The 25754-nt window shown below is 34.7% G+C and overlaps 1 protein-coding gene across 3 annotated transcripts in view; it reads left to right on the top strand.

The window, feature by feature from the left end:
• PEX1 (peroxisomal biogenesis factor 1) overlaps window positions 1-25754 on the top strand; it is a 57020-nt gene that overhangs the window by 8255 nt on the left and 23011 nt on the right. For all 3 annotated transcript variants that reach the window (XM_037836659.1, XM_037836657.1, XM_037836658.1), the window contains exons 6-17: window positions 1860-1979; window positions 4028-4151; window positions 4403-4506; window positions 5405-5487; window positions 6621-6753; window positions 9583-9679; window positions 10926-11096; window positions 12590-12744; window positions 16191-16380; window positions 16585-16751; window positions 20272-20406; window positions 22325-22389. In XM_037836659.1, coding sequence (XP_037692587.1) covers window positions 1860-1979; window positions 4028-4151; window positions 4403-4506; window positions 5405-5487; window positions 6621-6753; window positions 9583-9679; window positions 10926-11096; window positions 12590-12744; window positions 16191-16380; window positions 16585-16751; window positions 20272-20406; window positions 22325-22389 — 1544 coding nt within the window. The remainder of the gene's footprint in view (window positions 1-1859; window positions 1980-4027; window positions 4152-4402; window positions 4507-5404; window positions 5488-6620; window positions 6754-9582; window positions 9680-10925; window positions 11097-12589; window positions 12745-16190; window positions 16381-16584; window positions 16752-20271; window positions 20407-22324; window positions 22390-25754) is intronic.

The following is a 25754-nucleotide window of genomic DNA, read 5'->3' as shown; positions in this document are numbered from 1 at the left end:
TCCCAGGAGAATCCTTGTACTAACAGTGATAATTAGAGCTAGCTCTTGTATAGCACATAACTGTGCATTAGGCATTGTTTTAATCATGTTACACATATTAACCCCTTTAATCCTCACAACAACCTAGTGAAGAAGGTACTATTATCTCCATTTTATAGATGAGGAAATTGAGGCCCAGAGAGCTCAAAACTGTTTTCCTGAGGTTATATAGCTAGGAAGTGGTAGAATTAGGATTCAGACCTGGGCAGCCTGGTTCTAGAGTTCATGCTCAGCATGGAGTGCCCTACAAGGCCTCACATTTTCAATGCCTGCAGAAGATTTTTCCCAAGTTTTGGGGAAATGCCCAGTGTAGGGTGACACCCATGGCACAGATAGCCTTTCTGCTACCTTTAATGACTTCTGGATTATATGACTCTGCTGGTATCAGCCCTTTAACTTGTGTGTAACTGGTACAGGAAGTGGACAGAACAACTAATATTCAACCACTTTGTCCTAGCCTCAAATCTTAATGCTGAATTTATGTGAAATTAATCACTGGCCCCATTCATTTGAGCCTAACTTTGAACCATTTTGTAGTGAGTCATCATGATGAAAGAGGGAGGAAACTGTAAGGGAAGAGAAGAAAAGCAGAAAGAGAAATGGATCTCCTCTGTAAATCTCTTTTCCTCCCACAATTTTACCCATGACCTTTATATAGGCAACTTAAGAAATTTTAATCCCTTTGGCCTACATCATTTGCTAAAGCCCCAGACTACTGCCTTACTCTTTTCTATTAGACAGCTCCTTTAGGAGATTTAATTACTCCCTCTAATTCAAAATTTCTTATGCTGAACTTGCCATGATTTGTCTGTTTCTTTTATGGTTCCATCATTAGGCAGGAATACCCTTTCATTTCTTTGAATGCATGGTAAGCATGGGGTGAAGAAGTGTTGATGGTAAAGTCTTGGGGACCAGATAAGGTAGCAGTGAAGAATCTGAACTTCCTACCTTTCTTTTCTAGTTGATGAGCCATAGGCAATGAGGAGTGACAGTAGTTGCCATAAAGTTCTCAAATAGTCTTGACCTGATCAAAATTGATCACTTGGGGATATTTAAACTAATGAGTTAATGTTGATTTGAACCTTTCTTACCCTGTGAATGGAGGTGATTTATTTTAAACAGGAGGCTTGATTGTTAAATTTCTTAGTTTTTAGAGTGGAATATGTACCTTAGAGTTTTTATTTTATCCTTTATCTACCAGAAATGTGCCTGTACCTAGTCTTTAGAAATCAACAGACATAGTGAAATCTTCCTTATGTCTTTCAATGTTTACTAGTATTTAGGAATGAGAACCGTTTTTAACGTTCTTATTGAGATACAAAGTGTACAAGTCAGTGGTTTTTAGTATATTCTCAGAGTTGTGCAACCATCATTACAATCTAAGTTTAGAACTTTTACATCAGTGGAGGTGAAAAATGTTACTCTTTGCCTTTTAGATTAAGTTCCTATCTGGATTTAATGGGGCCTGTGACAGATCATCAGTGATTACCTGTGATCAGCTTTTTCAGAAGATTAATCAACTATGGCAGATTTACATTAATTTTAATTTAATTGTACCATAGTTTAAAAGGTGATTCTTGTGGATAGAGTCAAATACATCCATTGAAAGCTCCAATTCTAAAGAGGATGTAAAGTATAGGGGAGAAAATAAAATGCTTGTTGTGTAACAAGACTTGAATATCTATATAGTTGTGCTGTGAATAATTGTGATAGCTTTTATAATTTCACCTGAATTCATAGAAGTTAGTATTAATATTCTATAGAATTTTAAAAATCAAATTTTGGCCATTTTTTTTGGCTTATTTATTTTTATATTTCAGATTCCAGATGACATGAGAAAGAGACTAAATATAGAAATGCATGCTGTAGTCAGAATAACTTCAGTGGAAATAATCCCTAAAATTCCAAGATCTCTAAAACTACAACCTAGAGAGAACATAGTGAGTTCAAATTTATATGTAATTGAAATTCTTTTACATGAATTATAAAATTTCTGAAGTTGCTTTAGTTAAGTAATAAGAATGTTGTATTCCTTTTTGCTAGAAGGGCAGATAAGTCTTTAATAAGCAGTACACCTGTTATGTATATTATGCTGATGCAAATATGGATAATTTTGACTTTTAAAACACTGATATTTTTGCTACATCCATGTAATTTCTTTTTAAGTTTTTCCATGTTATTCAGTATTAATATTGTAGCCTAAGAGTACTAGCCTGTTTTACTTTTCTACTGTGTTAATTCTTTAGAAACTGGTCAGGAAATTAGGTATTGAACTTTATTAAAAATTCTTTTTAGTAGCATTTTATCATCTATGCTATATTCTGGTTACCAGTTCTTAGAAAATTAAAATACAGGAAAATTACTGTCTTAAATGTTCAAAAAATTCCAAACATAATTTAATCTTTCTCTGATAATTCAGATAGTACTTTTGAATCCTCAGGATCATCATGTTTATATGTCATGGAAGAACCAATTTAGCAGGACTTTCTAATTGATGAAAAACCAGATAAGATAACTTATATTATGTGACTGGAGAGGAGGAAAATGAACAGAATAAATGCCTTTTTCATAACAGTATATAATTGGGTATTTAACACTTTGGTTTTTCAGTGCACAATAGTTTGTAGTTTTACTTTTTAACATTTTGGTTATAGATTTTGGTATTTTCTCAAAGGTTAGGTCCCTTACATAACAAAACAAATATACACTCAGCATTAGATTATTTTTGTTGGTGGTGGTGTTTTGTTTTGTCTTAGTGATGGGTTATTACTACAAAATTCCTTTCCTATCCTAAGCTGCATAGTTTAGTAGGAAGCTAATGCAGGAAGCTTTATGGCCTTTGGCAGGTTTCTTTGGGCTATGATTATGTCATTTGGGACATGAGGATGTTTAACTCTAGAGGAAATCTAAATTCCTCTCTGATTTTAAATAGTTCTCATTTTCATTTTGTGATTTCCTTTAAGTCTTTATTCCCATAGCCCAATGATATCCAACAAAGTAAAAAAGATTTCTATGCTTTTTAAGAATGGAAAGTGATGCATTTTCTTGGTTTAGCCTGCTTTTAATAGTGATTAAGTTCTGAACAGAGCTTGATCAGCAGATCTAAGCTTTACTGTGGATGAAGAGAGATAACACAGACAAGGACCCATTTGAGAAATGATAGAATAGAGGCTTATTTTCCTGGGCAGATACTGGTCTATCACTCCTATCCAAACTTTTGTTATTTTTAATTTCAAATAGATTTTTAAAATCTTAGTAATTATCATTTAAAAGTTTTGAAACTTAGCCTTGTTTTTCTCAGAATTTCTTCATAACCTTTTGAATAATCCATTAATACTCTACTAATGGCTATGTCAGGATTGTGGTCAGCTCTAACAGAAAAAAAAAAAAAAAGAAACAGTGGCTTAACCATATAAAGGGTTTATTCTCATGTACAAAGAAGTGAGGAGGCACTTACAGGTGTTCAAAATTGTCCTTAAGCATCTAGTCGTCTTCGATCTTTCTCTTTCACCATCCTTAGCCTGTGACTTTCATCCTCTTAGACTAAAGTTATTTGCTGGCATCAGGTCTGTATGCCAGGCAGAAGAAAGACAGACACAAGGCAAAAGCCTTCTTCTTGCAGGGTTTCCCTACTTTTTAATTAAGAAGAGAAGCCCTTCCTAGGAATTGCTGGCTGCATGCCACTAGCCAGAGTGGAGGCACATGCTCAGGTCCAAGCTGGGAACTGAGTATTCTGTTTTCCCACCTCTTTAGTAGAAGAAGGTAAAGGAGAAGGGGCTTGGCATGGTTGTTCAGTGGGCTGAATAATAGTTTATCACTAGACAGAGAAAAAGGGAGCGTTTAACACTTGGCCTTTCCATAAATATTTCTTCAGGCTATGTAGTACTCGTACTAACTGTGATGTCAAATCCTGAATTGAAACAAGAATGTTAAGGTTAAGATCAGGTACTAGGATAATTCATTACTGTTCTTTCCTTTTTTCTGGCAGCCTAAAGATATAAGTGAAGAACACATAAAAACTGTGTTCCATTCATGGCTACAGCAGTCCACTACCACCATGCTTCCTTTGATAATATCAGAGGAAGAATATATTAAGCTGATAATTAAAGACGGTGGGTAAATTTGCTACCTATTTTGATTTATTTTTTCCATCAAAATAGTAATAATATTCTTGTTTTTCTAACTTGTGACACGTATGAACAGTGAAACAATAATAATTACACAGTAGATTTTAAATATTGAAGAAAAGTACCTACTTGAAGCTGCCTTTATTTACATTTAAGTAAATTTGATATTTAAAATTCTGAATTATTTTATCTTAGGTTCAGTACTAATGCTACATTTATTACTTTCTTTTCAATAGAATTGAAGGAGTTTTCTCTGAATATAGTTCATTCTTGGGAAAAAGATAAAGCAAAAAATATTTTTCTATTGAGTACCCATCTGCTGCAGAAGACCACAATACAAGTAAATATTATATACTATTGAATGTTGAATGAAGTACTGTTTGTCACCTGATTGATAATAAAGTATGAATTTACCCATAAAATTTTGTATCTTGAAGTGTAAATAGAAATTCAAATGATAAAAATAAGGAATAACTTGATTTAAAATATTTTATTCCATAATCTCTAAATTATTTGTACCAATTATTGATTTATCTTAAATTTAAAATCAATGCCTCAGCACAATTAAGTTTCAGGAATACAGTTGATTGTGTTCACTGGGAAATTGATCATGATTTTAAATTCTTACAGTATTGAAAAAAAGGAAAACTCAGTTTTAGAGGTTTGATTTTTAAAATTCATATTTTTATTTGCAATTTTGCTACATAACTCATTATTTTGGTTTCTCCTAAATTCTCAAATTTTCACAAATATTATCAGATCTCTTTTCCTCCAGATGTATTTTTAAAATGGTCTTTTTAGACTATTATATTTTAGTCGGGATATTCACTCTTGCCATTATAAAATGGAAGAATGATCTAGTAGGTTAGAATTTCAGTGGCTAAGAACTAGGCATTGTTTCATTACTTATAGAATAGAATTGAAGGAATACCATTCAGAGAAGATAAAAAGTAAAAATTGGAAAATACTAAATTTGACACAAAACAAAATTGCAAATAAAGATATATCAATAGAATGTATTAAGGAGCTGACATTCTTTACTGTTGATCATAAATATTTATGTTCCCTGAATGAGTAAATCTTTATTGTCAAGGCTGTTTTAAGTAATGATCTTGCATGCACAGTATGTCTTTTCTCTCTGGTGTAACAAATCAGCAGTTCACATTCCTGGGACCCAAGAAAAACAGGCAAAATACTTGACTTTGAAATGTAAAATTGATTTTTCCTTGCTACTGTAGGTCCTTCTAGATCCTATGGTAAAAGAAGAAAACAGTGAGGAAATTGACTTTATTCTTCCTTTTTTAAAGCTGAACTCCTTGGGGTAAGAAGTATTGGCCAAACTAGCATGTTTATAGACATATGTTTTGACATTATCTCTGAGAGGGTTTTTATGTATAAATATTAAAGTAGATGATAAATTCAGTGAATAATCTTACTAACAGATTAATAGATGCCTTTTCAAGGATTGTCTTTGTCTCAGATCAGGTCACACCTAGCTTAGTAATTTACCTTGTCTTCTTAGATAATAAAAGTCTGCAGTTCATTAGAAATTTTACTCTGAGAGTTGATTTGGGAGAAGAAAACAACTAGTTATGACCTGGATTATGTGTGCTTGAATAAAACAATTAATAATTCTTAGGGCAAATAAATACATTTTAAAAGTTACATTCAGAAACATTAGTTGAATATTTTAAAATATTTCAAATTAAGTTATTCCTTCTCTATCTTATTAATGTAATAACCAGGATTATTTGTGTTTTCCTAAAGTTTTAAGACAGCCAAATCTTAAAAAAGAACCGTCTCTTAATTTCTTTATCTCTTGTACAAACATTACCTCTTAGAATTCTTTACAGGGGCTTTTGGCAGTTATGGTAATAGTAATTTCATTTCCTGCAATAGTATAATCTAAATGTCTTAGTAAAAGGATTAAAGTAAAAATGTTTAACTCCAGCATAATATTCATTAGTATAAGTAAATCTCTTTAGTTCAGACTCTAATTATTAGGAATTTATGATATTTCTGTTATCAGAAATAAGCTGGCTACCAAAGTCAAGAAGTAGGTTGAAGTACATGTTTGCATAATCTATGGTTTGAAACTGAATTTCAAAAGTGATGTTTAATTTAAGAGAAAAAAGGCAACTTTCCTATCCAGTCCTAAAACACTCATATATGATTGTGTTAATTAGCAAACTGAAAACCATTTTTGGGGGTATTATGTGTGTCTGTTAAGACAAATTCATTAAGGACTCCTATTAGAGAAAAAATTTTAATTGCTGCACATCTTGGAAAGTAATAAAACTAAGTTTAAAAGCTGTGAATAAGATTTTACATTAATTGATACACTTTTTTAAAAAAGTTGTTAACTAGACTGGGAAGGAAAGTTTCAGGATTTTTTGTAGCTAGTGTTCATCCTGCGTCAGTGTTTTATCACGTAACAAATTATATATTTTGCAGAGGAGTGAATTCCTTAGGCATGTCCTCCATGGAGCACATCACTTACAGCCTTCTGGGGCGCCCTTTGTCTCGGCAGCTGATGTCCCTTGTGGCGGGACTTAGGAATGGTGCCCTTTTACTCACAGGCGGAAAAGTATGTTATTCAAATGTGCTCATTTTCACCAAATAATAGCTTCTAATTCCTCTGTTTCTGGGTTTTGATCATCTATACAGGGTTGTTAATACAAGATAGGAAAAGCATTAATTCATTCACTAATATTTTTGAGTGCCTGCTCTTAGGTATTGGGGAAGTGGTGATGAATAAGACTGATGCTCTCTGCTCTTTTTCTCTGTCAACTGTTAGGATTATATGATTTTTCTCTTCTAGCGTTTTTATGATGGATTATATTGACTGATTTTCTGATGTCGAACCAGCCTTGCATACCTGAAGTAAATCCCAGTTGATTGTGATGTATTATTATTTTGTACATTGCTTGGTTCAACCTGCTCCTATTTTGTTGAGGATTTTTACACCTAAATTCATGAGAAATATTGATATGTAGTTTTCTGTTTTTATATAATCTGTTTGGTTTTCCTGTCAGGATATTACTGGCCTTATAAATTGAATTGCAAAGTGTTCCCTCCTCTTCTAATTTCTGGAAGAAAGTATGTAAAAATGATGTTAATTCTTAATTAAATGTTTGGTTAAATCTCCAGTGAAACCATCCGGGCCTGGAGATTTCTTTTTTAGGTATCTTTTTAATTCAAATTCAATGTCCTTAATGGTTATAGTACTATTCAGGTTATCTATTATATCTTGACTGAGTTTTGCTAGTTTGTGGTTTTCAAGGAATTTATCAGTTTCTTCTAAGTTGTCAAATTTATGAGTGTAACATTGTATGTTTCATTACCCTTTTAATGGCTGTGGGATCTGTTGTGATATACCCTGTTTCATTCCTGATGTTGATGATTTGTGTCTTCTCTCTTTTTTCTATTTGTCAGGCTTACTAGAGGTTCTCTGCTCTTTTAAAAGGGTCTTACAGCCTTATTCTCTATCAACACAAGGTTGTTTCCATGAATGCAGTGTGGTCTTTGTGGATCTTTATGCTTTTTTCAACTCAGAAGTTTCACTTCCATTCACTTATAACTCCAGCATAATTTTTTTCCTGTTAATATCCTGTTACTTTCTTCTAATTCTAATTTTAAATATAGCAACTCTTCTATGTGGTTTCTGGATTCCTATGTCAAGTTTCAAAATCATCATCATGGTAGAATATTTATTTTGAAAAACAATATCCCACCCACTCAGAAACTATGCTTCCACAGTCTCACTTGGGGCAGCATGAAAGAGTAAACAAAAGACCTGGATTTGAGTCCCACCTCTGTCATGTGCTAGCTATGACCTCAGGCAGTTTAAGTTTTTGTTTCGCATCTGTTGTTTTTAGGATTAACCTTATTTAAGGAAGATAATATATATGAAAGTGCTTTGTAAGCTGAAAAGTGCTATACAGGTGTGATTTATTTTCTTAAAGTGGAGAGAAACAGGTCTTCAGGGTAGGCAAAATGATTACAGCAGGTAGGGTAAGCGCCCCTGATTTCTTGACTCTTTGAATCCCATTGACTTAAATATATATGTGATTCTATGGACTATAATGATGATCGTGTTTGTTGAGTGCTTGCTAAATTTCAGGCTTCACATAACGAGCCTGGCTGTTTTTCCAGTCTGTAGTAATGAAAAACAAAACATTAGAATTGATGCAGGGCTATTAGGGCTAGACACAATGACAATGGTAAAAAAATAATAGATTGAAGGAAGAAACTGATGGTAAAAGAACCCTAAAAACCTGCTAGTGTATAACCTTTTTTAGGGGGCACTATAGAAATATTTAGCAATATTTTAAAAATGTATACCTTTGGATGTAACAGTTTCACTTCTAGAAATTTATTCTAAGGATATAATCTGACAAATAAGCAAAGTTATATGTATATAGTTATTTATTATAACTTAGTTAAAAGTTGTAAGCAACATAAATAGACACTAGGAAGGGATTTGTTAAAAACATTATGGTTCAGTAGATTCCACAGTGGCAGAATAGTAGGGAGCTGATGCAGCTCTGTATTTGTTGGCATTCAGAGAAGACAATTATTTACTGTTAAATAAAAAATCAGATTGTAACACTGCATGGATATTATTATCCTGTCTTTGAAAATGTACATACCATGTGTAGAGTGTGTCTGAAGGATGATACATCAAAATGGTTGACAGTGGTCGTTTCTGTGAAGTGGAATGGTTACAGAAGATATTTTTTACCTTTCTTTACTAAGTAGAGTTATTTTGTATTTTTACTTATTAAATTTATATTCAGAAAAAAATAAAGCTTTTAGTTGAAAAAACAGTACATCAAAACCCTATGTAGTCTAGGTAGTTCTAGCTATCTTAATAGTCTCTGAGGGCTGCACTATACACTAATTGATAGTCACAGTAATGACCTTGAATCATTAAGAAACCTCTAATTAAAATAACAGTTAATTTCAGATAATAGGTAAGTAGGTATTAAATTTTAGACTTTTCTCATTAAAAATAGTTAAAATTAAATAGGATTAAGTTGTATTTATCTAGAAAATTTGTTTAAGGTTCACATTAGAAATTCTTCCCTAGTAACAAATAATAAATCATTACTTTTGTAAAGATATGAGATTTAAAAATTAATGACCATTTAACTAACAAATTATAAAAATAAATTAGATGTTTATTTCCTTTCTGTTCACTGTAATGAAGAGTATCTTTTCTAAAGGATACAGGCAGCTCTGAGTATATTAATAGCTTGAAGGAAGAGTCATATTTTAGTAACACCTCCATCTCCCACACAGCAGCTAGATTGATATATTTACTTACTGATTGATGAGGCTGAATCTTAATGGTTGCCACAGTGACAGAAGCTACTTTTGTAATTGAATATCTTATGAAACAATTATTTTCTAGGGGAGTGGAAAATCAACTTTAGCCAAGGCAATCTGTAAAGAAGCATTTGACATATTAGATGCACATGTGGAAATAGTTGACTGTAAAGCTTTACAAGGTATGTATATGATAAAACTCTACATAATCCCTTTTTGGTAGATAGAAATGTTGTTAAATGCTGTTAATCTAAAAAACACATATATTATCTAATCTTTAGCTTCTCTGTTTATCATTTCGTCATAGAAATTCTTTAGAGGTTTTAAATCTTTGGCTTTCTAATCTTTTTGATAAAATTTCTGAATCTCTTCATATTTTATGGAGACCTTTTTTTTCCTAGCCATAACCTTTGTAGACTGTGTTGGAAATGCCATCTTAAACCACTCTGAGAAAGTTAGTATTTGCAATATACTTTAATGAGTATAAAATATCTGAAATGCTATGGAAAAACTGGTAGAGTAATTGCCTCAGGGGAGGGAAAGTGGGTGGCTGTGGGCAGCAATGGGAAGGAGAGATACAATTCACCATATACCATATACATTTTTGTACTTTTCAAATTCTTTAACATTTACATTATTATCTATTCAATGAAAAAAAATGAGATTGGAAAGATTTTTACTTTGAGCAGTTCATTTTTTTTTCCCCTTGGTTGCCACCATCCTGTAGTTCTAACTGGTCATTATACTCTCAGTTTTTATAGCTAGTGTACTGTAACAAACTAAGAAATAATCTTCAGAAACCCATTACTTCATTTGTTATAGAGGTAGTTGTAGAGACATTGTCCATCTCTCAGAGTCTGGCTTGAAGCATTCTGTGAAAATTTTAATTTAGTAAGTAAATGGAAGTATGTATATCCTCTAATGGACTACTATAGTATGGTTCCTAGTCTTGGAGAATTTAAAATCTGTAACTGACCAGATAGCTTGAAGCCAAACCTGTGATTTGAATATAGCAATAGTAGGATCTTGAGGCAGCTACATTTATATTCAGTTTTACCCAAATCTTAACCCCCACTCTCATTTACATTTTGTTACATCCTACATTTATTTTACTATTTTATTGTAAGCTATCTGAAATCCTCTGTGGAGTGAGGCTGGGTATATATAAATACATAAAAACAGAAACTATAGTAGCACATTCCATTTTTCAGTTTTGTAAAACTCAGCACTTCACTGAGTCTCTGGAGGCTGTGTTAATTGGACCGTGTTAATGATTAACAAGTTTTAGTGATTGGCATATTAACAAAATATGGATCCAGTTTTCATAGTTAAATCAGTATTTAGCTTTTCTGATGATTTCACGTGGCAACCTGATCTTTCCTCAGCCCTGAAATAACACTGAAACCATTTCTTCTCTTCTGTATGTAGGAAAGAGACTTGCAAACATACAGAAAACTCTAGAAATGGCTTTCACAGAAGCAGTATGGAGGCAACCATCTGTTGTTGTGTTGGACGACCTTGATCTCATCGTTGGACTGCCTGCCCTTCCTGAACACGAGCATAGTCCTGATGCGGTTCAGAGCCTGAGGCTTGCTCATGGTAATGTGCCCACTTACTGCTTGTGGCCTTCTTCTTTTGTCGGACAGCATTTTTAGTCTTAATGGTAAATGGACACTCTAACAGAGAAAATGTGTGTGTGTATGTGTGTGTGTACATATATATACACACTGAGTTTTGTGTAGCCTTTGAGGCTTCTGGTAGCATTCTACAATGATCCTGTATTAGCAAAAATGGTTGTGCAGGTTCAACGTGAAAATTATGCACCTTCACAGTTAATCTTTTGGGACCTTTTCATTCTTCTACACTTATTAGGGATTGTTTAATAGGACAGATTTGTTTCTGTTTTTGTTTATTTGGACAAATATTTATTAAATATTTGTGCAAAATCCTATGTTATCAAAGTCTAGGCGAGGACAGAAAAGTAAACAATTGAATAAAAAATAATGACACAAACGATAGCTATCAGGTATTGAGTGCTCTGTTAGGACTGAGGATTGCTTTGTACTTTACATGCAAGTAGTCTCATGGTTTTACAGGTGAGTAAATGATAATTCAAGGAGACTGAGTAATTTGGCCAGGGTCACATAACTAGGAAGTGGTAGGGTATGCTGTGCTAGAAATTGATGTTGGTACTATAGAAACACATAACCTAAATTGGGGATGGAGGTGGGAGGTAAGTAGTTATCAGAGAAAGTTTCCTGGAGGAAATTGAGCTGAGTTTTTATGGAGAAGTAGAAATTAGCCAAATGAAGAAGTGAAGGAAGTGTAATCCCCAGGCAGCGGTGCAGAGGTACAAGAAAGCAGAGTATGTTGGGGAAAACACCATTGGCTGGAACTTAGAATGCCAGGATAGGGACTGGGGAGAGGGAGCTGATGATTCTTGACAGCTGAAATATTTACTAAATGCAAACACAGTAGCTTGGGTTTATTATAAACTAGTGTTAAGCTTAAATTTTGAATCCTTTAACATCTGCAAAACTTATTAGCCTACCATTTAAGGGAGTGCTGCAAATTTCTAGGTCTGACACAGATTACAGTAATGCCTGTTTCTGTTCTAACCTTCTCAGACCAATCAAACCTTGCAAGACCTAGGGATAGAAAGAGATTGTTCAGGAAGTCATAGGAACTTGAGCAATAAACAAAACACAATATGGGAAGTTATCCCTCTACAATTTTCATTTCAGAGAACCCTCTTTACTGTTCATTTACTGTATAAGGTACAGTAATGGGAGACTTCAGTTAGGCATTGATCTGAGTGTACAGATTGGGTTTACAGTCTGTCCTATACTGCCTCTTAATCTATTCATTAGATTAATTAGACCCTGTCTCATGTTAGGGTCTCAATAGATAAATTAATGAATGAACTGATGAATTAATTTTAAAAGGTATGATGGAACCATACCACATATACTCCACCTTAAAACTCAACTTTAGGTTATCATTATTTTTAATGAATATATAATTTACAATTTTCATGTTTGTGTTTCGTAAGCCTTATATTATACTAATGAAGAAATATTGCTTACTTCTAGCATTGAACGATATGATAAAAGAGCTTATTTCCATGGGAAGTTTGGTTGCACTGATTGCTACAAGCCAGTCTCAGCATTCTCTACATCCTTTACTTGTTTCTGCCCAAGGACTTCATATATTTCAGAACTTCCAACATATTCATCCTCCTAATCAGGTAACATATTATTTGTGAAGGTGGTTGAAATATATCTCTCTATAGAAATTATTTTTCAGTGTTACTCATAATTTATGGCTTTAAACTAAGCTTGTTATCTTAAGGAGATTTAAAAGTCAATATTCAGTGCATATTGTGCTTGATGCACAATTATAATTTATAACCATCTGAAATGTTTCTAAGTACTTTCCAAGGAGAGGACTTTTTTGAAAACAGTATTTCTTCTTAATGACAAAGGGCAGTGAGAAATGCAGATAGATGTCTTTTTAAAAATTGATTAAACATTTTTCCACTAGCACATATGGCCCATAGTCCCCTTTAAGGCTCATGCTCATGATGCTTTTAGTGGCAGTGAGCTCAGAGAAGTATCTTCTGGGACTGACAAGCTGTTGTGGTTTGCTAAAGCTACCAGAAATGCGACAAACCAGAAATGGGTTGGCTTTTAACAATGGAGATTTATTAAGTTACAAGTTACAATTCTAAGGCTGTGAAAATGTCCAAACTGGGGCATCAATAAGAGGATACCTTCTCTGAAGAAAGACTGCTGGCATCCGTGGTTCCTCTGTCACATGGGAAAGCACATGGTGACATCTTTTGGTCCTTCTCTCCTTGATTCTGGTTTTAGTGGCTCTCTCTGTGTTTCTCCCTTTTATCCTTTCATAAAGGGATCCAGTAAAGAATTAAGACCCACTTTGAATTGGGTGGGTCACATCCCAATTGAAACAACCTAACCAAAGGTCCCACACAGAATAGTTCTGCACCCACAAGAATGGATTAAAAGAAAATGGCATTTTCTGGGGTACATAACAGTTCCAAACCAGTACACTCCACCCTCTGGACCTCAAAAAGACATGTTCATTCCATATGTAAAATACATTCATTCCATCACAATATCACAAAAGCATAAATTATTTCAGTAGCAATAAATAAGTAAAAAGTCTTATCAAAATCATTTACAGGCGTGGTCTATCCTATGGCAAAATTTTCCTCCAGCTGTGGACCTGTGAAACTTAAATCTAAGTTATCTGCTTCCAGTGTACAAAGTTGGGACAGTCATAGGATAAACATTCCCATTTCCCGGAGAAATTGTAAGGAAAACGGGTCAGAGATCCCAAACAGTTTCAAAAACCTGCAGGGCAGACTTCATTAGATTTCAAGGTTTGAGAGTCATCTGAAGAATGATGTTTTATTCTCAGGGCTTGAGAAAACAGCAGTCCCACCCTCTTTAAGGTCTTATGCAGCAGCCCTGCCTTCTCCAGACACTGGGGTGAGGGTTCCAACATCTCTAAGCATTGGGGAGACCACCATGTTCTCAGCTCTACCCTCTTCAAGCATCGGGGCAGCACCTGGACTCTCTCCCATCTCCAGGGCACATGCTTAACCCCTTAAGAACAGTGGGCTGGTGCCAGGCTCTCCCCAATCCCCAGGGAATGTATTCCACCCTCTCTGAGGTCTGGGGTGGCAGCATTCTTCATGAACAACAGGGCAGCCAAGACCCCCTCAAGTCCCCAGGCATCTGAGAGTTCTGGGTGATAGCACTCTCCCTGAACAATGGGGAAGAAGGCCCGCCCTCTGCAAACTTCGGGGTAAACACACTCTCTCCACATGCATGGATAAGTCTGCTCTCCTGGCCTGAGGTTTCTTGACTGCAGACCTCAGCTTCCATGGTTCTGCCTTGTTTTTCCTTCAGTCTATCCGTTTCTGTCCCTTTTAGTCCAGGCTGACAGAGGTTCCATTTATACAGATCCTGTAACAAACTTGTTGGTTTAGCATGCAGCACACAGGTCCCAACCATCAGACAGTAGGACTTTCCACATATCCTTTCTGGGTAACTCCATCTCCAATCCTGATTCTCACAGAGATGACTTGACTGGGTAAATCCTCACATGGGGCTCTATTCTCTGGGGACTCACTTTCCAGAAACTCAGAATTCCAAACCATCAGTTTCTAGTTTCTTTGTACCCAAGAGTTTAGTTCTTGGCTTATGCCTTTCCTCTCGCATTTTACTATAAAATGCAAGGAGAAGCCAGGCCGTGCGTTTCACATTTAATTTGGAAATCTCTCCCAACTCGTCACTTTCAAATTCTCTCTTTCATCCAACATCAGATCTCAATTTTTCCAACTTCTTTACCACTTAAAAACAAGGATCATCTTCCTTCCGGTTGGCAATGACACATTCAACATTTCTGTCAAAGGCCTCATTGGAAGTGACCTTTAGCATCCATATCTCTGCCAACAGTCTCTTCAGAGCAATCTAGGCCCTTTCTGTCAACCATCTCACAATTCTTCCAGAGTCTTCCCCTTGCTTATTTATAAACCTGTTCCAGCATTTTTGTTATTTGCAAATTGCAGCACCCCACTTTCCTGGTACCAAAATTCGTTTTGGTTTGCCAAAGCTGCCAAAAATGCGGTATACCAGAAATGGGTTGGCTTTTAATATGGGGATATATTAAGTTACAAGTTACAATTCTAAAGCTATGAAAATGTCCAAATTAAGGCATCAGTAGGAAGATACCTTCTCTAAAGAAAGACTGCTGGCATCAAGGGTTCCTCTGTCATATGAGAAGGCACATGGAGGCATCTGTTGGTCCTTCTCTCCTGGGTTCTGGTTTCAATGGCTCTCGAAATTTCTGTGGACCCTTCTTGCTTCTCTGGGCATTTCTCATTTCTCTGCCCTCTCTCTCTGTGTTTCTGCCTTTTATCCTCTCATAAAGGGATCCACTAAAGGATTAAGGCCCACTTTGAATTGGGTGGGTCACATCCCAATTGAAACAACCTAATCAAAAGGTTGCACCCACAGGAATGGATTGAAAGAACATCAGATTTTCTGGGGTACATAATAGATCCAAACCAGTGCACAAACATATTATAAATTCTTGTTTAAAATTCTCACTTAGAATATTTTAATAAGTTTCACTAAATGACTCACTAAACATTCAGATCCTGTGCTAATTAACAGTTACTGATGAAAAAAAATATATACCTATTATTAAGTGTAGCAAAATGGTGGTGATACTGGTCATTGAATATGTTTTTAGAAATGTTTTATAGGAACAACAAAAAATATTCTTAAAGGAAACCATATGTACTTAGTGGAGAAAGAAATGACAATCATTTCTCAATCTTACTTTTATAAACAATTTTATTGAGGTATAACTGAAGTAGACCAAACTCACATATTTAAAGTGAACAATCTGATCAGTTTTGACCTATGTGGACACCATGACACCATCACTGCAATTAAGGTAACAAAGTTTCCTTCATTCCCCAAAGTTTCCTAGGGCCCCTTTGCAATGTGTCCCTCTGCAACTTCATCCCCAGGTAGCTGTCAGTCTGCTTCCTGTTACTATAGATTATGTCAGTCTGAATTTTTTCAAAGTGTATGTACTAAAATTTGCACTTGAGTAAAATTAAAAATTTGAATACTGTTTTTTTTTTTTCTTTAGGAGCAAAGATGTGAAATTCTGCTTAATGTAATAAAGAATAAGCTGAACTGTGATATGAACAAATTCACTGATCTTGACCTGAAACTTATAGCTAAAAGAACGGAAGGATTTGTAGCTAGAGATTTTACAGTGCTTGTAGATCGAGCCATTCATTCTCATCTCTCTCATCAGAGTATATCCAGCAGGGAAGGTATGTTTTCCTGTCAGAACCTAAACTTGGGAATCCTCCTGCCATTTTGGAAAAGTATGATTATAGTAAGGCAAGAATTAAGTTTATACCATTTTAATATTTGACTAAACATTACTTGGGTAAAAAATTGGTATCTCCAGCTAGGATGATGGTACATTTAAAAAAATCAATATGACTACCAAAAGAAATTTTATTTTTAAACAGAATTAGATTTAACAACGCTAGACTTCCAAAAAGCACTCAAAGGATTTACTCCTGCATCTCTGCGAAATGTAAACCTGCATAAACCTAGAGACCTGGGCTGGGATAAGATTGGTGGATTACATGAAGTTCGGCAGATACTAATGGATACTATCCAGTTACCGGCCAAGGTACTTGAAAAAAAAAAATACTTGTTCTCAGAAGAACTACTGAGTCATTGGCTTTAGTTTTATATGTTTCTTGGCTTGCCTGATCCCAGTTTGATTCAACAAGTATTTACTTTGACTTACCCAATAAAGGCCTAGCACTGTTTTAGTTATTCTAACAGATTTTGAATCTATTTGATACACTCTTTGCCCAGAACAAACTTACAAGGAAATATAGAGTGATATTTACAGTTAATACATTTTTAAATACATTTTTAATTGTGAAATTTAGCATATATACATAACAGTGATAACTTTCAAAGTATGATTTACAAGTAGTTAGAGAACAAATTTCAAAGAATGTTACGGGTTACAGTTCCACAAATTCAGTTGTTTCCTTTTTGTGAAATACAATGTATGTTCTGGTTTGCTAGAGCTGCTGTTACGCATAATACAAGAAATGGATTGGCTTTTATAAACGGGATTTATTTGGGTAAAAATTTGAAGTCCTAAGGCTATAAGAGTGTCCAAATTAAGGCATCAACAAGAGGATACCTTCACTGAAGAAAGCCCGATGGCTACTGGAATACCTCTGTCAGCTGGGAAGGACATGGCTGCCATCTGCTGGTCCTTTGCTCTGGGGTTGCATTTCAGAATGGCTTTTTTCAAAATGTCTCTGGGCTTCTGTCTTTGCTCCTCTCACTCAGCTCCTGTGCGTCCTTGCTTCTTTCTCCCATGGCATTTCTCTCTCTAAGCATCTGGGGGTCCTTTCTTAGCTTCTCCAGGGCAAACTCTGGGCTTCACTTCTTAGCTTGGCATTTCCAAATGCGCTTTTCTCTTCATCTCCAAGCATATCCAAGCACCTCTGTCAGCAACTTCAGTTTCTGTGGGTTCTGGCTTAGTGTATCCTGGGGAGTTTTGTCTTTTCTCTCTGTGTGAGTTCTCTTTAAAGGACTCTAGTGATCTAATTAAGACCCACCCTGAATCGATGGGGCCCACACCTCCATGGAAATAATTCAGAAGTTCCACCCTTATCAATAGACTAATCATTCTGACCCAAAAGATTGCATTAAAGAATAAGGCTTTTCTGGGAGACATAATATATCCAAACTGGCACAACTTACAAGTAAATACATTTTTAAAGGTTAAATGCTTTAATCAACTATAATCAATGAGTAAGAATTGTATACTACATAAAATTCTGATTCATGCATCGGATTTCATAAATTATATAATTGTCACATTGTACAGTGCTTACATTATTTTGAGTTTGTACCTCCAAAATGTATGCAAGTTTCTAGAGCATTTACTTTTTAAGATAAGTAGAATATGCTTCAGTTATAAGTAATGTTTGCTTCTTTCAAATATCTGGTAAATATTTGAAAGAAAATACAAGCCATCTGGAAGCTTTGACTATTAATAGGTCCAAATGTATCATTTGTTACAGATTTCAATTCCATTGTAAGGGTAGATTTTTTGGCATAGAATATAGATGAAATACAGTTATCCCTTCCACATCGTGGGGGTTAGGGATGAGGTGCCACCATGGTCTGGAAAATCCACATAAAATTTTTTTTCCCAGAGTTTCAGGAAATGCCCTAGCTGCCTCTTTATTGGCAGATACTGCCTCTCCTTTTACTTTTACATTGAGTAAGCTAAACCTTTTTAAAATTTTTCAAACCAGTTTTTTCTGGCCTGAAATCCGTAGGGGTAGACCCTTCACTTTCAGTTTCCTTTAGGGAATCATGTGAGGACTTAGCCTTTTCTCATATGATGCCAGGGTCTACCAGAATGCCTTTTTTACAACAATCCTGCACATTTCCAAACCTCAGTGTCATCTGTGGCTTCTGCAAAACTCCCCCAAAATTCCCATTTAATTTCTTGTGCCAACCTGCAATACATGGAAATCATGATAGAAGGGACAACTGTAAAACATCAACTCTAGTTTAATGCTGAAGAGCTTCTACTCTTCTTATTTAATACATCAGAAGACCCTTCATATGCAGATTAATTAGTTTAGGTGCTATGTATTGCATGTTAAATACTTCTAATCATTGCACCTGGATTATTAAAGTTGTGAATTTGTGAAAATGGGGGCTTTTAATGTGTGCTGACAGACCCTTAGATCTGCCATCATGAACCAGTAGCACTGCTATGCTTTACCTCCTCCTTCAAAGAAATTGAGTGAATGTGCATGCTTTATACTTCACTTACACATACCCAAATGACACCTACCATATCTGTAAGACATATGAATATGAGTACATGAACATCAAAAAGTTTCACCTTCATTTTCAAATCCGAGGTAGGTTGCTTTTTCTGAAAAGCTCACAGGAAATAAAATTTCTAGTGTAAAAATTACCATAGATATGTTAAATGCAGCAATTTTTATTTCCTTTAAGATTCTCCTTGTTAAAGAATAAGCATCCTTCTTTTTGGGGGAGTGGGGGCATTGGTGAAGGACAGATGTGAGGAAAGCAAGCTTGTCACTAATGAGCTTAGTTTTTATGGTAAATACATTTTGATGTGAATTTCATAACTCTGTTGCTCGAATCATTCAGATTATCTGTATTAAAGCCAAGTGAACTATCAGCTAAAATTTAAACAAAAGCATAGGAATAAGCTGGAAAGTGAAAGAGCCCACTAAGCCCAAAGGATTGATAGATTAAGTAGGATTTGCAGACCTGGGTATTAGTGCTGGAAAGGCAGAACCAGACAGATGGCAGAATAAAGGTGGCAGATAGTAGAGTCTAGGAAGTAGTAGTATGGTTGAATCTGAGACCTTGGAGTTAAGGATGCATGAGATGCATAAGATCAGGAACCCATGCAAAGGGATAAAGAAATGGATGAGTTAAGGACCTCTGCCTGCATTGTGGTCCTGGGAACCATGGCTGTATGATAGAACATAGGCATGGAAGTATTCACCAACAGGATCATGACTCCAAACGCAGGGTCTGGGCACCAATCATTATTTTTGGCTCACTTGAAAAAAATTTTTTACTTTGAGCAGTTGGTGATTTAGAAGATAATGTAGAAACAATCAGCTGTTCGGCCTGGAGACTGTTGGGAGATTTTACTGTCTGTTACCTTTATACATGCTTTGTTGTTTTTTCTTCTTTTGATTGAATATGTTTGAATATGTGCAGCTATCATAACTTGCCCAGTGAACAATATGAGTGGAAGGCAATATACTTGTTATAAGATTGGTTTTTTTTTTCTTAATGTACTACATTTATTATACTTTTTAAAAACACAGGAAAGATGTAAAGAAGTTTTGATGCAATTGTATACATTTTATAGAGAATGTACTCCATGGTATTTGTTTCTTTATGTCCCTTTCAGTATCAATTGAAAAAAATTCTGTGTTTCTTTGAGTTCATTTATTATTTTTAGTAGTAATATTATTTACTATTGCTGTGCTATTAAAAAAGAAAAATGGCAGTTATAATTATGTGAGTTTTTTTTCTGTAAATTGATCTTTAGTTGCTGCTTGGTCAGTTCTGTTTTAGACTTCAGCTCTTTGTCATTTTTTAAAATTTCACAGTACCCAGAATTATTTGCAAACTTGCCTATTCGACAGAGAACAGGCGTACTGTTGTATGGTCCTCCTGGAACAGGAAAAACCTTGCTGGCTGGGGTAATTGCACGAGAGAGTGGAATGAATTTTATTAGTGTTAAGGTATGTTGCACATTTATCTTTATTGTGGGTTACTCTCATATTTGTAAAGCTGATGGAAGCAATGCTCCAACTATTAGTTAAGGCTGTGTGGGCAATTGAGTAAAGAGCCACCTTTCTCTTTTAGGGCTTGTTTTGTTCTTGCTTTAGACAAATCTTCATGCATTGTAAATAGAATTGCATGTTAAGTATTCATATGAAAGAGCAAACTATGACCTTAAAGGGGGACAATAACCTAGGAAACTAGAGGCTAGAGACCAGGAAGTTGAGATTTTGGCTGTATGTCACCCTTGATTGTGTCATTCTGGATCTATGTTTTTTCCAGGTATAAGGTGACAGGAATATGTTGGTAGATCATTTTGGGTGATGCCTCACAGATCATCACTGGTGTGTTATCATGATCTGAGGTCTGATATCTCAGATGTACAGTTTCAGCACCTCAGCAATATTAGTTTAACAAAGTGTGATTAGATTCTAAGGCAAAAGAATCATGTAACTGGCCTTATTCAAAATTGATTAATAATCTGAAACCCTGTTTAGTAATTTGCAATTGGGTTATGACTACCCTCTTTTTACCAATGATTTTTTTGTGAACTCATATGAGTACTCTGGCGATGATGGAGAAACACTAAAACTTTTTAATTTTCTACCTTTCTTTTTCTGAATTCTGGGATAGCCCTAAACATAGTCTTCTTTTTATACTAGTCACTAGACTCTAGTTTCACTGTTTTCTTCAACATAAAATTTTTGAGATTAAAGCTTGTGAATATTGTTATATTTCAGATTGTTCCATTAGGGAGGATACCTTCTCTCCTTTAGTAAATATTTCCCAGTGGAGAAGTTTCAGTAGAGAGCTGATTCCAACTGGGTGGGTCATGGTAGATTTTAGGAGGCACATATCAAAGTCAGGGGCCCGTCTCTGACACAGTTATGTTGTACTGTGTGTAATTTTTGCCTTAGTTCTTGTTCTGCCCTCTAATTCCAGAGTTCTTTGGCCAAACTGAGGAAATTTAGTTAAATACTAGTGTATTAATAGATATCTAGATGGCTGAGTATTAGAAATTCTTTATTTTTGGTCATATATCCTGAACAGTATTTGGTCTTTTGAAGGTAGTGATATTTCAATGAGATATTTGGGGACTTTTCAGTTTTAAAGAATTCTGTTTCGTAAATGGTATCCAAATTTAAGGAAGGATTAGTCTCATTATTGATTTTGCTATATGTAGTGAAGTTTGTTTTGAAAGTTTTTTCAGTTGACTTTTAGGAAAAATTACATATTCTTCAATTCCTGTACAATAAATCAGTTTTATTAATTAAAGGTGCTGATTAAAATAATTCATGTCTCCTTACATTTTTTTGGAGTCCCCAAAGATTTGAGATAGGTGGGACTTTTTCCCTTTCTAAGCCATTCATTACTTCACTAAATAAATAGTTATTGGATACATATTATGTGGTGGGCATTGGGGATTCAGCAGGAAACAAAACTGCCTTTTTGAAGATTACATTCTACCAGCATAGAGAGTTAATAAACAGACACATAAATATATAATATGGTGTCAGGTGATGGAAAGCGCTACATAGGAAGAAAATCAGGGGAAGGAGATGTAGAGTAACTAGAGTGAGTCATAGTTGAGGCCTTTCTGAGGAGGAGGCATTTTAGCAGAGCTCTAAATGAAATGAAGAAACAACCCATGAGAATATCTGAGGGACAAATGTTTCAGGCAGAGGAAACAGCACATATAGAACTTAAGGTATAATGTTTATTTCAGCACATTAATTTTTAGAATGTATTTAAGAGACATCCATTTAATCATATTAAAAATGTTCTGTTGACTGCATTTAAACTTAGACATAATCAAAACTTATATTTTGTTTTTAAATAATTTTATGTCTACTCTAACAATTTTATTCTGCTTAATAGGGGCCAGAGTTACTCAGCAAATATATTGGAGCAAGTGAACAAGCAGTTCGTGATATTTTTATTAGGTTGGTTCCCTATGAATATTTTTTAAGTAACTGACTTCATTATTTTTGATCAGTACCTAATGTTTTTTGGTCTCCTCTTGTGTTTTGAAAAGCTGATTTTTGAAAAATGTAATTTATATGAATTATTAATAAACTAGAGAACAATGATTCTCTGTTTCACCAAATACTGCTCACATAAAATGTACATATAAATTTTGGAAATTATTTACTTTAATATTTATAATAGAAATATTCCCAAAAGGCTCAAAGTAGAATCATAAGTGGTTATTTAAAGGAATCTCAGGGTAGAGCCTTATATGCAGCAAATAATTACCCCTATTTTATCTTTTTTTATGAATCAAGATTCCTGTGGCCAATTTAATTTAAATAGAGTATATTATTACTACATATATAAAAAATTCTTATACAGAAGCTAATATTTAAGGATAAAAAGAATTATCCAAATGTGCTGGGATTATGAGGATTTTTAAAAATAAAACCACTTTGTATCTATTTTATTTATAATAAAATATACAACCAAGAGAATAAATATAATGTATATATATTTAAAGAATGATGATACAATGAACACTTGAGTGTCCACTACCCAGTTAAGAAATATAAATTACCAGGATTAAAGCACTATGAGAGATTAAAAAAAAAAGTCACTACTTAGTGATAGAAAGTTCATTCACTGGGAAAATATTAATATTCTAAAATTGATTGTACCTAATAATATAACTTCAAAATATTTAAGGCAAGATTGACAGAACTACAGGGAGAAATTGACAAATTTACCTTCAGTGTAGATATTTTTTTCCTTTTTTTAAATGCAATTTTATTGAGATATAATCACATAGCATACAATCATTCAAAGCATACAATCAGTTGTTCACAGTATCGTCATATAGTTGTGCATTCATCACTACAATCAAACTTGGAACATTTTCATTATCTAAAAAAATTAAATAAAGATTAAAATTAAAAAGAACATCCAAAACATCCCATTCCCTTCCTCCTTCCCATTATTCATTTACTTTTTTAAATACAGTCTAATTGAGATATATCCATACACCCTACAGTCATCCACAGTGTACGATTATTCACAGCACCATCATACATTTGTGCATTCATCACCAGAATCCATTTTTGAACCTTTTCCTTACTCCAAAATAAAAATAAAAGCAAAAAAGAACACCTAAATCTTTCCATCTCCTTTATCCCACCCTATTCTTCATCTAATTTTTGTTTCCATTTTTCCACTCATCTGTCCATACACTGGATAAAGGGAGTATGAGCCAGAAGTTTTCACAGTCACACAATCACACCATGCAAGCTGCATAGTTGTACAGTCATCTTCAAGAATCAAGGTCACTGGGTTGCAGTTCAACAGCTTCAGATATTTCCCTCTAGCCATTCCAACACACTAAAATCTAAAAAGTGATATTTATATAGCACATAAGAACACCCTCTAGAGTGACCTCTTGACTCTATTTGACATCTCTCAGCCACTGTAACCTTATTTTGTTTCATCTTCCTTCTCCCTTTTGGTTAAGAAGATCCTCTCAGTCCCACAGTGCTGGATCCAGACTCAGGCTCCAGGAGTCATTTCCCACCTTGCCAGGGGGATTTACACCCCTGGGTGTCATGTCCCATGTAGTGGGGGACAGAGTAGATTTTAACACAATTCTCAGTGATTATTAGATCACGGAGGCAAACATGAGTTAAAATTTAGATTTGAACAACATAATTAACAAGACTGATCTGATAGATGTATTTAGAATATGTACCCAACAACTGGAGAACAACCCTGTTTTCAAGCGCGCTTCAAACAATTTTGAAAATTTACCACATATCAGGCCTTACATAGAGTAATTGCAGTAAGTTTCAAAGAAACAATATCATACAGACTCTAGCTTCTGGCAACACAGTTAAATTAAAAATTTAATTTAGATTTTTTTTTTTTTTAAAGAAAACCTCTTCTAAGTAAGTAATGAGTTAGAAAGAGATCATTGATGGTACTGTGAACCACTGATTATGAACTTTGGATGGATTGTATGATAAGTGAATATATCAGTAAAACTGCTGAAAACAAACAAAAAAGAGCTCATAATGGAAAATACTTTAAACTGAATGATAATGAAAATATATGTACTAAAATTGTGAGGTGCTGTAGAAGAGTTATTTCAAGGAAAATTTGTAGTCTTAAATATTTAGGAAAAAAAGGGGTTAACTACTTATATATCCATTTCATGAAATTAGAAACATTATAGAAAAATTAAAACAAAAAAGGAAAATCATAAAGATAAAAGCAAAAAATAATGAAATAGAAAACAATTCAATAGAGAAGTTCACAAAGTCAAAAGTTAATTTTGGTTGATAGACCTCCAGAAGATTGATCAAGAAGAAAGAAAGATGGCATTAATTAACAGTATTAGAGATGAAAAAGTGGAAACAACTGAAGATATCCCGGAAATTTAAAAGATAATAAGGAAATATTATGAAAAACTTTATGCCAATAAATTTGAAAACTTAGATGACATGCACAAAAGCATAATTGACCAAAAGTGACTGAAAAAGAGACAAAATCTAAGTAGTCCTGTAATAGTAGTAGAAATTGAATCATTAATTTAAGTTTATGAATTCTTCTTTATGGTCAGCCAGTGTCTTCTTTATATCCTTCAGCTCTTTTGCTATATCTTCCTTCATTTCATCAAATTTATTTAGCATTAGTTGCCTCCACTCCTGTGTCTCAGCTGAGCTATTAGTTTGTTCCTTTGGCTGGTCCATGTTTTCGTGTTTCCTGGTATGGCTTGTTATCTTAAGTTGTCTAGGCATCTGATTCTCTTGATTAGTTTATTTTGGAGCTTGTTTTCTGTCTTTTACCTAGTGGTTTGCTTGTTGGTTGGCTTTGTTTTCTGGCCTCTGTTATTCAGTTCAACTTATTCTAGACCTCTAACTTAGGTTCTATTTAGTTGATCAGAATTTTTCCCCTCTTGTTTTTTCTGTTTCTTGCTCTGCCTCTATGTAACCTTTTTGTGAGTGGGTCTCCTCAGATATGGTCGACCCTAGTCAGATTTTCCCAGTCTAGTGAGGCCCAGGTCTCATTGGGAGGGTATGGAGTTTTCCTGAGAATGAGACCCTCCTATGAGGCCTTTAGAATTGGTGCTTTTCCTCTCCTGTCCAGCAGGTGGCGCTGGCCAGCCTGCAGCTCCCCCACCTGTGTAAGGAGGTATGGAACCTTTAGTTCTCCTGGTGACTCTGATCCTGTCAGGGGCGTGGCTGACTGAAGCTGGAATCTAAATTCCAGCCCCTGGGGTCTGAATTCCCGGAAGGTGGACTGCCAGTTGAGCTGGGCCTCCCTCCACTCTCCCAATCCTCAGAAT

Source organism: Choloepus didactylus, chromosome 5 (genome assembly GCF_015220235.1).
Source record: "Choloepus didactylus isolate mChoDid1 chromosome 5, mChoDid1.pri, whole genome shotgun sequence".
Taxonomy (NCBI): domain Eukaryota; kingdom Metazoa; phylum Chordata; class Mammalia; order Pilosa; family Megalonychidae; genus Choloepus; species Choloepus didactylus.
Note: the sequence above shows the minus strand (reverse complement) of the source record. Positions and strands in the feature narration are given on the sequence as shown.